The 14,787-nt window shown below is 55.0% G+C and overlaps 2 protein-coding genes across 2 annotated transcripts; one reads left to right on the top strand and one right to left on the bottom strand.

Annotated features, from left to right (window-relative positions):
- Nucleotides 1-1,165: 1,165 nt before the first annotated feature.
- LOC309874048 (urotensin-2 receptor-like) lies at nucleotides 1,166-2,263 on the top strand (the record flags this gene model as incomplete). The annotated part of the gene is made up of 1 exon (XM_082751958.1): nucleotides 1,166-2,263. The coding sequence occupies one exon, from the start codon at nucleotides 1,166-1,168 to the stop codon at nucleotides 2,261-2,263; it is 1,098 nt and encodes a 365-aa protein (XP_082608084.1).
- A 1,959-nt stretch (nucleotides 2,264-4,222) lies between these two features.
- LGALS1 (galectin 1) lies at nucleotides 4,223-7,331 on the bottom strand. Its single transcript, XM_082753767.1, has 4 exons — nucleotides 7,258-7,331; nucleotides 6,008-6,087; nucleotides 4,747-4,918; nucleotides 4,223-4,435 (listed from the first exon to the last, which is right to left on the bottom strand). Exons 1-4 carry the CDS (start codon nucleotides 7,264-7,266, stop codon nucleotides 4,292-4,294), a joined length of 405 nt encoding a protein of 134 aa, XP_082609893.1. The 5' UTR covers nucleotides 7,267-7,331; the 3' UTR covers nucleotides 4,223-4,291.
- Nucleotides 7,332-14,787: the final 7,456 nt, after the last annotated feature.

Here is a 14,787-nt window from a genome sequence, read left to right as displayed (position 1 = left end):
CTGGGTGCGGAAGACTTTGGGGCACAGTTGTCATACGGTGATACTCCAGCAGAAGGCAATGGTGCCTAAGGCAGGAAGGGAGGAGGGGGAAATCCTAGAGGAAGAGGGTGGTCTTTGGGGAAAGGAAGGAGGTAGTGGGTCTAAAATACCCAGCCCTTTGCGCCTCTAGGAGCTTGATGCTGACTGGGGACAAGGGCGGAACAGGGCCAGGTCACAGGCCATGGGAGATGTCCTACCCTCTGGTGGTCTGTGGGGGCCTTTGCATGGAAAACTGTGGGTTAAATCCATTGCCTACACCTCAAGGGGTCCTGATGACCTTGGAAATGACTTGGGGTAGGTCCTCTTGCCCTGGTTAAGCAAGGAGCAGTGTAGCAATCTTTGCATTTTCAGTGCTGACCCTAGTTTCCCTTCGAAAGCCACAGCACAATTCTTTTGCCTCCTGCCAGCCTGGGGTGGCTTATCTATCCTGCCTCACAGGAGGAAAACTGGGCAAGGAAAAAGAAAGGGAGAAAAGAAAGAGAAGGAGGAGAGAGCAGGAGGAAGGCTCTGAGGAAGAAGGAGCGTGTCTGAAAGAAAGGAGGGAGCCATCACGGCTCCTCAGCTGGTGGCTAGCAGCATGGTATGAACTGGGACTGGGATCACACTGGTGTGTGAAGCTGTGAGTCAGACACATTCCTGTGCAGTGGGCAAGGCTCTCCAGCGGTGGGTTAAAGAGGGGGGATCACACTTCTCCAGCATCTGAGCTGAAAGAACAGAGGCTAGGGAGAAGGAGAAACCCACTTGTCCGTGGAGTCGGCTGTTTTTCTGCCCAGCAAACACTGGAGGAGCAAGAAGTGAGGAGCTGGTGAAGAGCACAGACCTTTCCTCTGGGTTGACAGCGGTTACTTTGCACCTGTCAGCCTGGAAGGAGAGGGTGGCGTCCCTTTTTCAGCCTTTATTTGATGAAAACCACTGGACGGAGCTTGTGACAGACAAGATCAGCAAAATGGACGAGATGGCTGGAGGTGAGGAATAGACTTCTCAGGAGCACCTTACGTCTGCGGAGCTCACGCCATTTATCTGGGCTTCCCTTAAGAATATTTGTGTCTCATATAGCAAGCAGGGAGGGCAGAGAGAAGGAACAGGTCTCTCACAGCCCGATAGCTCTCCCACCACAATCCCCAAGATGTCTCGTGACCCTGCCCTCATCAGTGTCAGGCCTGAAGAAGATCCTGAGGGTGGCAGCTTCTCGGAGGAAAGCGGTGGTGGGGGTGACAGCAGTAGTGTCCTGGGAGAGGACAGCCCCGTCACGGGGCCGCTGGGCACAGTGCTGCTGCTCGTGTGCCTTGTTGGGATGGTCGGGAACATCTACACGGTGCTGGTGGCCTCCGGCAGGGTGTCGGGCCGCTCAGCGGGCTCCCTGGGGGTCTACGTGATCAACCTCGCCCTGGCCGACCTCCTGTACCTCTCCACCATCCCCTTCGTGGTCTGCACCTACTTTGCCCATGACTGGTTCTTCGGGGACGCGGGCTGTAGGATTTTGCTCAGCCTGGACCTCCTCACCATGCACGCCAGCATCTTCCTTCTGACCGCCATGAGCCTGGAGCGGTACTGGGCAGTCACCAAGCCGCTGCGGGCCAGGCGGGCCGGCAACGCTTACCGCAGGCTGGCCAGCGCCGTCCTCTGGCTCCTTGCGCTCCTGCTCACGGCCCCCATGATGGCGATGACCCAGCTGCGGGAGGGGGATGGCCCCCACAAGCGCATCTGCATCCCCACCTGGACGCCAGCAGCCTTCCGCCTCTACCTGACGGTGCTCTTTGCCACCAGCGTCCTGGTGCCCGGCATGGTGCTGGGCATCGTCTACACCCGCCTGGCCCGGGCGTATCGCTCCTCCGCCTGGCCCTCGGGGCTGCCGGCGGCTGGCCGGGCTCCCAGCCGGCATCTTTCCTCCAGGATTTCTGCCATCGTGGTGGCCTACTGGGCCTGCTTCCTCCCCTTCTGGGGCTGGCAGCTGGCTGGGTTGTATGAGGGTGAGGGGCTGGGTATTGGCCCCACCGCCCAGGCCTATCTAAATTTTGGTGTCACCTGCCTGGCTTATGGAAACAGCTGCATCAACCCCTTCCTCTACACCCTGCTGGCCAGCAGCTACCGCCGGCGCCCTGGCCACAGAGGGTCAGGGATGGTGTGGCCCCACACACCCTCCCTGGATGCCACGGGAGGCCACAGCATCCCCCTGGCTTCTGGGGAAATGTTGGGGGAAAATGTGGGAAGCCCCAGGTCTTGAGCAGCTCCCTGGGTGAGGGGCATCTCCCAGGCTTTTGTGGGAGTTGAGACATGAAATAAAAATTCCTTGTCTTCAGTGCTGGCTTGTGGTGTTTTCCATCCTTGTCGTCAACCTGGTGCGTTCCCCTTCATGCCTCGCACTTTGTGAGGCCGCTTGAGGATGCTCATGGTGAGGAGTCAGTCCCAACTCTCATCCTCCGAGCCCTCACGTGCTGGCCTCCGCCTCGTGCAAGGCCAGGGAGTAGGTGGAAGGGAGCAGTCAACCTCTGTGTGTCTAAATTATACCACCAAGGAACTCTCACCACCCTCACCTCCTCGCTGGCAACGGACAGAGCCATAACAAAACAGGGACAACAGTGACTCACAGATTTCACAGGACCGGTGAGTCACTTCGAGAAGCAGGCACGCTAGTGGGAGACCTGATTAAAGTGCATCCTCTGGCTTGTGGCGAAACTCTCATTCAGCTTTTTTTTTTCTCCGCCCACCCTCACTGAAATCTTTGAAGAGTCTTTGGACTCTCCAAGTATGGTTTGGAGACGTTGTGGGATGTGAGATTGCCCCGCAGTACAGCTCAGGGAGGTGAGCATGTCTGCCTAGCTTTCAAGGTCAGTCCAGCACAGGAAGCTACAAGGAGAGAGCTTCTCTACGTGTCCTTCATCACAGCTTACGAAAGGGCCTGTCACCAGTACCGTGTCCCTACTGTGGTCAAGGAGATCCCCAACCTTCTGTCCTACTGAATGTACCCCAGGCTGGGACAATGCCACACCATGAACTGGGCCAGGTCTCTTGCCTTGAGACCATCTAGCCCTGCATGGCTCACTTCCACACAGATAAACTCTCTTCTCATCCCCAGAAAATTTGGTCTCATCCATATCACCGCATTGGAAGTGCCCAGGCTATGCTGTCCCCTAACAGTGCCCGTGCACAGGGTGGCAATGCTAGATGCTGTGTTTCCTATTATAGATGTAACCCTAAAGAAGAGGATGTGATCCAGAGCAGCCTGGCTTTGAGTAACATGAGGCTCCAAAAGCGATCCAGCTGCAGAGTCTCAGCCTGGTTTTACTCCCTAAATGTTCCTGCCTCCCATCCTAAAAGCCCATCTCAAGCCTTTGTCTCCAACTTGCCTCTCTCCTCTTCCCCAGTCGCAATTCCTAGCAGCCAAGCCTCTCTCTGCATGGGTACCTGAGACACAGGACCTGGCAGATCCTTATGAATTATGGAGCAAGAACGAGAGGTGCTGCTGCCTCAGGAACAAGCTCCCGTGCACCAGCTGCTCTGCAACTGCCTAATGGGAGGAATTACGCTGGCCAGGCCTGCAGGGCAACCTTGCAGGACATCAAATTGTCTTTCACATTGCTTGTGGCCAGCCTGGAAGTGAGGACCCAAAGATTGCATGCTTCCACCCCAGCTGCACCAGGCACACCACTCATCATTACTGCTAAATTAGCATTAGGCTAAGAGAGCCCCCAAGGCAGCTGTTGGCTGATGCCTTGGGTAAGCCACAGCCCAGTGAGCAATATGCTGTAATATCAAGCACGCTTCATCTTCTCCTGCCCCTTCAGAGGCCAGCCTCACAGTAGACAGAAATACTCAGGCTTATGCAGGCTAATATGTGAGTGAAGGGGTATCAGAAGTATTATTCATACTATTTGGATGAAGAGCCCATGGCAGACACTCCCAAGGTCAGCAAGACATTTCTTCCCACTGCTATTCCTGTGCAGAAGCAAGTCACATCTGGCCACAGCACACTGTTTCCTACTGGGACTCTTCCCAACATTTTTACCTTGTCTTCCCAGGCTCTTGCCCCCACCAACCTCTTCTCCACCCATTAGATCAAGGGCCAAGGCTATATTTAGTTAATCTCACCCACGTGTGATATGCCAGCAAAGCAGGTTATACCACTCCAAGTCCCCCAGCTGACTAACCCCTGTAAGCCTGCAAAAATTAGCTTGAGACATGGTAGACCAAAACATGTTTATTGATGGCTTTTTTGTACTCGAAACAGGTGTATTTGAAACAGGAGAGGGAGTTACTCCCAGCTGAGGGACTGCAGCGTGAAGTCCCCGTGTGTATCAAAGTAATCAAAGACAGAAAGACCCAGCCGGTTGGGGAACGTGAACTGGTGGCCCGTCAGGTGGACGGTCACATCACTTGGGTTGATGCTGAAAGTGACCTGCAAAATAAGGGGAGAAGTCAGAGAAAGCTTCTGCCAAGATACTCTCAACCCTTCTGCTCTGCAAGGTGAACATGCTCAGCAGCATAACCTGCTCTTCAGCAGCACCAGCATGCTTCTGGTGTCCCAAGCAATGCTTATTCCCTGCTCAGTTCAACAGAAACATCCCTTGGAGTTAAATGGAGCTTGCACGTTTGATCCTCACCCGTCACCACTGCTCAGGGCCCTGGAGGGTGGCACTGGCCAAGCAGGAGAAGCCAGTTGGGTGCCCTGTGCCAGACACCCTCCCTTCACCACATCCCAGGTCTCACCTCTGCGGGGGCTCCCTTCTGGAAAGGGAAGACCGTCTCCCTTTGCTCCGCACCCCACTCCTCCACTTTCTTGGAGTTGCACACGATGGTGTTCACATCGCCGTGAGCATCAAAGCGGGGGTTGAAGTGAAGGCCCAGGTGGGTCGAGTCCTTCCCCAGATTCATCACAAAGCTGCAGGGAAAGGAGACAGACACCACAGTAGCACGTCACTCATTACCATGACCGCCTCTGGGCCTGCTCCCTCAAGCCCAGAGGAGGGTGACCAAGGAGAAATCCTTTCGGAAAGCTGTGCAATTTTACAGAAGAGATGGTGCTGTCAGAGCAAGATACTCTCAACTAAGCTTTTAACAGGAGAAATATTCAGTGTTTAGCCCTGAACATGGGATTCCTCTACACCCAAACCAGCTCCCAGGGAGTCAGTTGCTCGTCCCAGCTTTCCTTCCAGCCTCAAACAGTTAGTTGGGGCTGCACCCTGCTTGACAGCCACTGCCTTCTCCCAGCCCTGCAGGCAGCTGAAGTAATTACCATCTCATTAGCTATCCCAGAGCATCTTGCAATGGCAGTGGGAGGAAACAGCTTCCCAGCCCAGTGTCCACCTTGCCTCCAGGCCTCTGACTGAAATGAGAAGTGAGGAGGCATTTCGTTTGGCAAGAGAAAGCCCAGGAGGCTTCACTCCAATGGTATCAAACTTCAAAGGCGCTGGGAAGAGCTGGAACATGTTTCCTGGAACACCACTAGTGCTGGTACAGCAGCTACGGGCTCCACCTTGCTCACCAAGGGGCCCCACCAGCCACAGACCTGCGAGAGGGCTGCAGCCTTTCCCTTTACACCATGAAGGGAGCCGTGGCTCCGAGCATCCATGGCAGCAGAGCACCCAAGATCTCCCCATTCCTTGGGGCAGGATCTTCTGCCCAAGGCACAGTAACGGTGCCCTTGCTCCTAGGCCACCTTCAGGCAGGGGAGAGGATGTTGGGTTGGTCTCGAGCTGTGTCTCAGCACAGATACAGCTTCAATTTCCTTCACCCTGTGTTAGAGAGGATGTGGTCACTGCCAGTTCGTGCAGCTGGGGCTTCACATCTGCTTTGGCTTAGCCCCTTGGCAGCGGAGCCACGTCTGCAGTGTACATTAGGCAGTGACTCACTAGGAACTGCTGCCGGGGTTAACCCCTCAGAGAGCTGCTCCTCTCCCACCCAAGGGACAAGATTCCCCTGCTGGGGACCGAGGGAAGCCAGCTCAGCTCGGGGCTTTGGCACAGCTTACCTCTTGGCATTGGGTGGAATTGTCCCCTTGACTGTGAGGCGCTGGCCAGGCTTGAGGCCCAGGTTGGTGCACACAGGTCCCTGAGGAACGAGAAGACAGATGTTAGCTCAGTACCTGCTGGCTCCCTTGCTCCAATTTGGCAGCTCTCCCCGCTGCCTCACCAGGCAGTGCAGTGCCTGGGACTGCAGGAAGGACAGGGATGCTCCCTTCCCCTAGGGCCAGGCGCACGGGACTCCCTCGAGAAGTCCCCCGAATCACATGAACCATCTGCCTGATTTCCCAACCTTCCTCTTGCTGCTCTCGTCAACATATCTGTGTTTCGTGGCAGTGAGGAGAGTACCTGCGAGCTCCCATCACACCCACCCTCTCCTGAACACACCCATGTGCCTTGTGGGTCTCACGACATCCCACAGAAGCCTGGCTCTGCAGGGACAGCCAGATGTTTTGCTCCCCATCTTCCAAGGGCTTTTTTTTTTTTTTTTTTCAAGTTTAACATTTGCAAGAGCTTTTTTCCTGCTCCATGCATGCACTTTTCCCTGCTTTCTCTAGGAGAAGGAAAATACCCTAGTACTTATTTCTTAATAGCACCAGAGGCAAGAGCACAAGAATGCAAGAGCACAAGAATACCAAGAGCTTCTCCCCCACCCCAATTTCGTTTGCACCTGGGACACTCCCTGATTTTCCCCCTCCTCAGTCTTGCTAAAGAAATCAAAGTGCAAACACTCTGCTGACACAAGTAGCCCTCCAGCAGCCCTTGGTGCTCACAGGACACTTCAGGAGAGCGCATTTTCTTACGAGAAATAATAACGGAGTGACTCATGAAAACTGCAGCCAGGAAGCAAGTGGCAAGGCTGCCCAGGAGAGGAGATGCTCAGAGAGCAATAAATCTTACTGCAGACGCTTCCCCAGAGCAGAACTGCTATAAAGCAGGTTCCCCCGGCTTGGGAACCAACCTAGCAAGGACCCTCACCGCATTCCTCCCCAAAGGGACCCTGCAGGGAAAAAGCTCCCCTGCCAGAAGGAGAAATAGCAGCCACCCTTCTGTAATAGATGCAGCAGGGATCCTGGCTCCCCCCAGCAGCAGGCACCCAGGCACAGGGAGAGATGAGCAGCTGGAGGAGGATCGTGCAAGCACCCTCCTGCCAAGCCAACATCTCCCCCATCGTCCTGCTCCGTGAAGCAGCACCTCCGACAAAGCAGCACCCCCAAAAAAGCTGCCCCTGCAGCTCCCCATCGCTCCCTGCACTCACGCAAGACATGGTGCTGCTCCGTGGGCTGCTGCTCCTCTCCTCCAAGGTGCAGAAGTCCCAGGCAAGTAGCTCAGGGGCCCCACCCTGGCCTTTAAATAGATGGAGAGCTGAGTTGTGCCAGCCCTTTCCCCACCCAGCTCGCCAATCAGATGGAGGATGGAGAGGGAGGGGTTGGTTTTTGGGGAGGGAGGACCTGTCAGGCACGGCTGCCTCCTCCCACCCTCACCCAGGCCCCTCTCCAGGATGCTAAATCCCAACCCTTCCAAGCAGGCTGCCGGCTCCAGGAGGAGATCCAGCCGCGTGTGGCCTCCAAGCCAATGGAAAATAGTTCTAGAATGAGAGTTTTGCTCTCCAAGGTTTTGATCCCACATGGAAAACAGTCAGAGGGACTCAGACTGGGGGGCGGGCTGGGCTCTTCAGCTCCGCTTAAACTGGGAGCAGGAGAAATGCCACTGGGGGTACACGGTGCCTCCGAAACTCCCTGCAGTCCAGGTGAAACCCCAGGAGCTGATGCAGGATCCAGGGGCTCCCAGCTGCACCATCAAGCCTTGCTGTCCCCCAGCTGCTGACCCAGCCCTTACCACCAGCCCTTGTAGGTACTGGAGCCAACGAAGGGACACCAGCACCTATTCTGCAGAACCCCTAAGCGCCCCCAAAACCATGTGTGTGCATATTTTGTGGCTGTAGGGCACAGCAAACCTGGAGGAAACCCTCTCGGAGGGGTGGAGAGGGATCATCCAAGAACGCTCAGTGCTCTTGCACCAATTCTGGACACATCCAAGGGGCTGAGGAACAAGGAGATGGGGGCAAAACGCTCCGTGATCGTAAAACATTGGGTTTACACGTCTTTTAGCTGCCTCCACGTTCCCTTTGTGGCAAGTATGACTCACCCGAGTGAAAAGATTCCTTTGGAAAAAGTTACCCAATTACTACATGGCTCAACTGTAATTATGCTGAGAGAGGAGGGGAAAAAAAATCGGGCAGCGGGCCAGGCTTGTGGCTTAAAGCTTTCCTTGTCTTGCATATTTGTCTCTAAATCACAAGACGCTCTGCGATTTCCTCAAGAGGCCCAGAACAGAAACACGCTGAAACGCTTTCTTCTTCCCTTTCTATGAGGCCCATCGGTTCCCCATCTGCTCAGGATGTGACAGTCCCCATCCCTCTTACCCCCATCAGGCACGACCCCAAAGGCTGGGTACTTTTTCTTCTGGGTACTTTTATTTGGTGCCATCAATGCCAGCAGAGGTAGCAGGGAGAAACTCCTCCCTGCTGGAAATAAGGGGGGCATGGAAAGGCTCCGGCCTTTGGCCAGGTTGCTGACCCCTTCTGCTCTACAAACAGATGGAGTGAAGGCCAAAATGTGTCTCCTTCCCCGTCTCTCAGCCGTGGGTTTATCCACCCCCTGCTCTGGAAAACGGCATTGAGCCCTGGAGCTTGGCTCCTTGCATGTGTCGCAGGTGAGAAATGATGGGTGGAGAAGGGGATTTTCGAGATATTTGCTCACTTAGGGCTGGAGAGGGGAGAGGCCACTCAAAAGGTGAAGGATAGGTTGTGTGTACCATAACCCAGCCTCAGCAGCCACCAGCCCCTTGAGTCATGCACGTCCAGGGACCTTTCTCCAAAAGCTGCTGGGAAGATCAGAGAGCAGCTCGTGGATAACAGGCGACAAAAACAGGTGACAAAACCTAAAGCTCCAGGATCGGCATCCTTACAAGGAAATTCAAGGAAAGGAAGGTCCCTGCCACCCCTTCCACCACCCTGAAGATGCAGAGGTGCTTGCCCGTTATTTTCGGGAGAGGATTGGCACGGGAAGGGCCGCTGTGGGTTGAGAAAGGCAGAGCCAGGCTAGTTAGAGCTGGTAATCTTCACCTCCCATCACCTCGGTCCTTACCAGCGTGCGGCTGGTCAGCCACCAGAGGAAGGGTTATCAGCACATTCGGTCTGCTGAGGATGGAGGTGAGGAAGATGAAGATAGGTCACGGAAGACCCTGGTGGCACGTGATTGTCCTGCTGTGGGGAAACTCAGCAGTGGTGTGAGTCTCTTCTCCTCCAGCCTTCTCCTGCCAGGCTCTTCCTCACCAGGAGAGCTTTCCTGCACTGCACTGCAGCCCCTTCCCTCGTATTACAGGTAGAGACACTGATCTTTATCGCATCTTGGGAAGCAAAAGGTCATCTTTATCCAGGCCGAAGGGAGTGAGCTGACCTTATGCTGTTGCTGCAAACAGTGCCCTTGGCCATGCCAAGCTCTTTGGCCAGAGAGAGCTACAGATATGGAGCGAGCATTGCCTGTGGGATACTAATTCTGGTTAAGAGTGTGAGGCAAGTGGTATCTACAACTGCACCTGCTTTTTCCAGGCTTTGATGTCCTTGCTGTGGCAGGGGCAGACCAAATTCATGTCTACGTGAGCATGAGGCCAGAAATCACAGCAAAGAGAGACCCTTCCAAGCCTGTCCTGTGCTAGGGGTTGGGCATCACACTCAGGACCTGACCCAGGGCACCTCTGCGGCTCGTGCTTCAGAGGCAGCCTGGCTCCTGGAGCGACTCGCTGCCCTCTCGTTAGCCCTTTCCTTGCACAACGTCCCCGTCTCCTCACTCCTCTTAGGAAAGCGCAAATTGCCCTTGCTGGTGAGAAATCTCAGACAATCCTCAGACAATTGCTGCTGCCCTTGGGGCCCGAGATCGTCCTTTGCTGCTGGCTGTGACCCCACCATTCCTGCAGAAGGAACCAGACCCTCGTCTGTTGGTGTGGGTCTGCCCATGATTTTCATTGCCGCTCTTCCCTCAGAGCCTCAGCTTGATGCCAAAAGCACCTGCGCTGAGCTCCCCGTGCTGAGGTGGCACCGTTCCTCGAGCTTCCAGCTTCCCTCATGGCCATCCCCACCCTTCCCAACGTCCAGGCTGTAATTCAGCTTGGGCTGAAGTGGGAAACACGATTGCTAAAGGTGAGTTTCATCACTGCGGGTGGCTTTGATTGAAGGTCTGCCTCCTGGCCTCGCTGATAGGCATTGCTACGGATCAGCATACCTGGACGGATCCTGCGTGCTGAGGGTTGGAGTCCAGATACTGCAAGTTAAGGGGTTGAGCCAACCCGATGGGCATTGGGTTGAGCTGTTGGGTGGCCCTATCCAAGGTGGTTTGGCAGCTGCCAAAGAAATATCCCGGTCAGGCAAGCGTCTGAGGCAGAAGAAGGAAGATCTGCCCCCAAATCTGCTTGTGAAGGAGGCAGTGATGGACTGGGCATCCTGAGTCATGACCTTGGAGAGCCGGAGAAGGGCCTGGCCGAAAATCCCGTGGACTACGTGAGCGAGGTCCACCTGTACGCATCACTCCCCGGCTGGCAAGGGCCTGTTTAGGCAGCAATTACCCCCTCGGTGATTTATTTGCAACATCTTTCCACTGGGAGAGCATCTTTGTACCTGTTCATCCACTCCGTGTTACGTGAGCTGTGGTTTTTTGAATTCAGGATTAGGCGCACTGAACTCGGGTTTATTATCTCGCAGGCTCCGAGCCTCACGTCTCCAGTGAGCCACAGCAGGATCTCTCCAGCTCTCCTGCTGCAATGTTTCCAACCACATCCAGTTTCCTGGAACGAGAGCTGCTTGTAAGGCTCCTGCTCTTGCTGACTCCGGACTCTCTGCTTTCATTTAATCAGTATGGAAATGTGTTCCCCGGTGGTGAAGATAATTCCACAAATGTTATCAAAGGGTACCCGGGCATGGTGATTTATCTGGGAGAGCCTGAAATTACAGCTTGGGGAAGCGGGGATGAGTCCTGCTCACGCTAATGGCATCGGGATGTGTTGGACACACCTCAAAGTGCGGCCAGGGAGTATCCCAAATCGGTGCTCCCCACCTCCACCCCCACACCTCCACCACGAGGAGCTCACATTGGGCTCCATCTCGCCTCCGGGGGATGAACCCCCTCGGGGCACAGCCTGGTTTGTGCACCTGGTCTCCTGGCTGGGGTGGGCTCCCTGTGGCTGCAGGATGGGCTCAGCATCCCAGCCAGGTGCTGGGCAGCGGGTGGGCAGCACGGATCACCCCGTGCCAGCCCCTGGAGATCATTGTCCCGAGCCATTCAAGTGCTTTCCTAGCATGCAAGTAGAGTGAGAAGCCACTGACGGTGCTAGAAATAGTGATGGTGCAGCAAAAAAAAACCCCAAGCCTTCGATTAACTCAGGCATGAAGGAGCCTGACTCCATGGAAGTGGTGGAGTTAGCAGATCTTTAAAGCCAGCAACACCTCGACTACTTGTGGAGGCTTCGTGCTGCGTTTTGGTTGAGGGCCACTAGGCACAGGACGGCGAGTAAAAGCAAAGTGATGCAAGCAAAGGTGGCCGGGTGCTTGAGGAAAGGACCCCCTTGTTTTGGACGCAGGGATGTTGCTGGCAGTGACACAGCCTGGCCCAGGTGGTTGTTGTACGTAGAGGGATTCCCTCAGCTGCAGACGCAGGTGGAGAAAAGCCTTGCGTCATGTAGGGCAGCAGCTGCTGAACCAGACCGGCCCTGCCGCGCAGGGAGGGCCGGGAGATAAGCAGGAGGAGATATGAGCTCTCCTGCAGGCAAAGTATGGTTAGGGCCCTCGTCCAACTCTGCCACGCAGCTTGAAACCGATAATTTGCTTCTGAAAAGAAATGGGAAATGGAATTCGGGCCGGTGCACTGAATTTCCATTTTTTCTTTAAATAAATACAGTTAAAGAAGCAGAAAGAGAAAAAAAAAAAAAAAAAGTAGAAGTGTTGGGGTGCAGCATGCGCTGTTCAGGCACTGCCGGCGAGCCCTCAAACCTGAACTTGGAGAAATGACACGTTTCAAAAGCAGACCTACAAGCTCAGCAGACGCTGGCTCTAGGGGGGAAAGGATTGCCACCACTTGGCTGGATGTTGGCTAATGCCACCCAGAGGGCCGGCAGCACCAGCCCATTGCAAGCGCTGCAGGAGAAAAAGGCAGTGTTTTGCTAAAACGTGACCCCGTGCTTTAGGTAAGGAGTATTCCCGGGCTAATGGTTGGCACCGGGAGTGCAAGGGGAAAGAAAATGCAACTCCCGCTTGCTGCTGGAGGCTCGGCTCTGCTGTTACTGACGTGCAGGAGAGCTGCAGGCTATGGACTGGCTGTGATCACCGGCTCCGCACTGCTGTAATACCCAAACCAGCATCCTTGTGGGAGCAAAGAAACCTGCCATTTATTAAGCCTATTTCAAGCCTAGAAACTACCCGCCGAGGCATATTACCCGTCTCGGGTCGCTGTCTGCAAAAGCGCCTTTTGAGACATGCCGGGCAGAGGTTTGTTTGCTGTGTTTTAATATGCAGATCGCAAGCGGGTGCTGTGCTCGAACATGTCGGGGCAGCCCAGGTGCTGGTTTCAGCTCTCCCAAGAGCCAGGGCTCTGGAGCAGCGTGCTCGTGGAATAAGGGCACGTTTCTCCTGCAGCACCCTGCAGACCGAAACTCAGCCGCCTGCTGTTTGTCAGCGAGCGAGGTGCGCAAAGACGAGTCTGCAATGATGATCCCGAAGAAAGGGGTTCCCTTGAATAGTTTTCTTCTTTTTTTTTTGGGAGCTGCTGGAAAAGGAGGATGTTTCGGCAGGGCTGGGCTCCCTGCCTTCCCCGAGGTGTGGCGGGCAGACCAGACGTGCTGCTCGGGGAGAGAAAGTGCAGGGTGCTCCGCTTGATGCTATCGCGGCTTGGAGGCAGAGGGAGGTGCTGGGGTGCGTCATCCCCTGGGATGCTGCTGGCTCCAGCCCCCTCGCAAGGGGACCCAGGTGCAGAACTGGGCTCCTCAGCCTCCATCCATCCCATTTTTTTTCTGGAAGGAAGCCTGGCTCTCATCCCAGCACGGCTGGGAAGCTCAAGAGAAGGGAGGGAAGCGTGTTGATGCACTTAGCTGTGAAGCAAACAGTACAGCATCGCTGTATGGGATCCTTAGTGTTGTTCTTGTGACAATAAACATCAAGAATGAGCAGGAAGAATTAGGGCAGTTCTCCTGCCCTCTGCGCTCATGTAATGAGTGGGGCTCAAGCTGCAATATAATGCTCTTCCTCCCCCGTGAGGAGTACTGTGGGTGCAGAAGTGGGGTTGGAGCAGTGCGAGCTCAGAATTAGGGGAGGGAGGGACAAAGGAGCAAGAGGGCATGGGGAGAGGAGCCTTTCTTGATTTGGAGGATCTCTTTTGGGGAGAACCAACCTCTTTCTCCTCATCCCTGAGCATTAAATCAAACCAGCAGGCTGTGACCAGCTCCCCGTGGAGTCACCCTTCCCACTGCATGAAACCAGAGCTCCAGCCACATTTACAGCACGGTGTGAGGATGAAAACGGCCCTGGACAGGAGGGGATCCCTGCCCAACAGCTTGCAGCTGGGCCAGGAGGCACTGCACCAACACAGCTCCCCGCTAACACCAAAGTTTGACCTCCCCTGGTCCCTGGAAGAGCTGCGAGAAGGTCAGGGTGCTGCTCAGCTCAGCTGGGGGATGGATGCTGTGCCCCTCAGAATGAAACTGAGCTGCTTGGCTCAGCGCTGCTGTCCCCAGAAGCAGAAGCTGGTGAGGGTGCCAGCACCTCGTGCGCCCGGGAAGGTGGCCGCTAGCTCAGAGTGATACCGCTCTGCGGGGAAATGGGGTGCTTTCTGAGAAAAGGCAGGCTTTCCAAAAAAAAAAAGAAAAGAAAAAAAAAAAAAAAAAGATAAAAAAAGACTTTCTGCAAGCAGTGTGCTGGGCAGGGGTGAGATCTGCAGTGATGGGCTGGCCTGGTTTGCTGGGCCTGCATGCACTCACCCTCTTCAGGGCAGGAAGGGGGTCTTGCAAACGGTTCACAAAGGGTTTCTTTCTCATTTTTTTCGACCTGCAAACACCCGCCAAAGGCAGAGCAACATCCTTGTGGGCTTGCAGGGCCCCCCCGTGCCCCATGTGCCTGGGGAAAGGCGTCTCAGGCCAGCCCCATGACAGGCAGGAGCTGCCCACCGCCGGTGCTTGCAGTGCCAGGGAGGGATGAGTCCCAGGGGAAGGTGAAAAGCAGGGCTTGCTCTGTGGTTAACAGCCAAGCTCATATATATATAATATATTTATTATTATTACTATTATTATTATTTTATTTTATTTTGATTTATTTATTTTTTAAACTTTATGAGAATGTTTTTAGAGACAAGATACTCTTTGATCCCTCCAAGAGGCTGAAATGGGAAACGCACCGCTCTGCTTGATTTTATTTATTTATTTATTTATTTATTTTTAAATATACAATGTCTTTCAGCCTTCTGGGCTTCGTGCTGCCGGGAACACCGTGACTCCCAGCCAGGAACGTCCCCCGGCGCTGTTAACACCACGGATCGGACCCCGGCAGCCGGAGCAGAGCCGAGGGGGGGGACGCAGGCCGAGGCGAGGCCCCGCTAAGAGCAACGGGAGGCAGGGCAGCAGATGCCAGGCACTGCAGGCAGCCGCAGCCGGAGCTGATTAAGTGCACACAAAGGGCAGCCGTGACTTGGAGCCAGCCCGCGGGGCCGCATCGTGCGCCGTTTTCTCCCCGGGACGCAGCCCCGCTGGC

Source organism: Aythya marila, assembly GCF_965140915.1.
Source record: "Aythya marila genome assembly, chromosome: 1".
Lineage (NCBI taxonomy): Eukaryota > Metazoa > Chordata > Aves > Anseriformes > Anatidae > Aythya > Aythya marila.
Note: the sequence above shows the minus strand (reverse complement) of the source record. Positions and strands in the feature narration are given on the sequence as shown.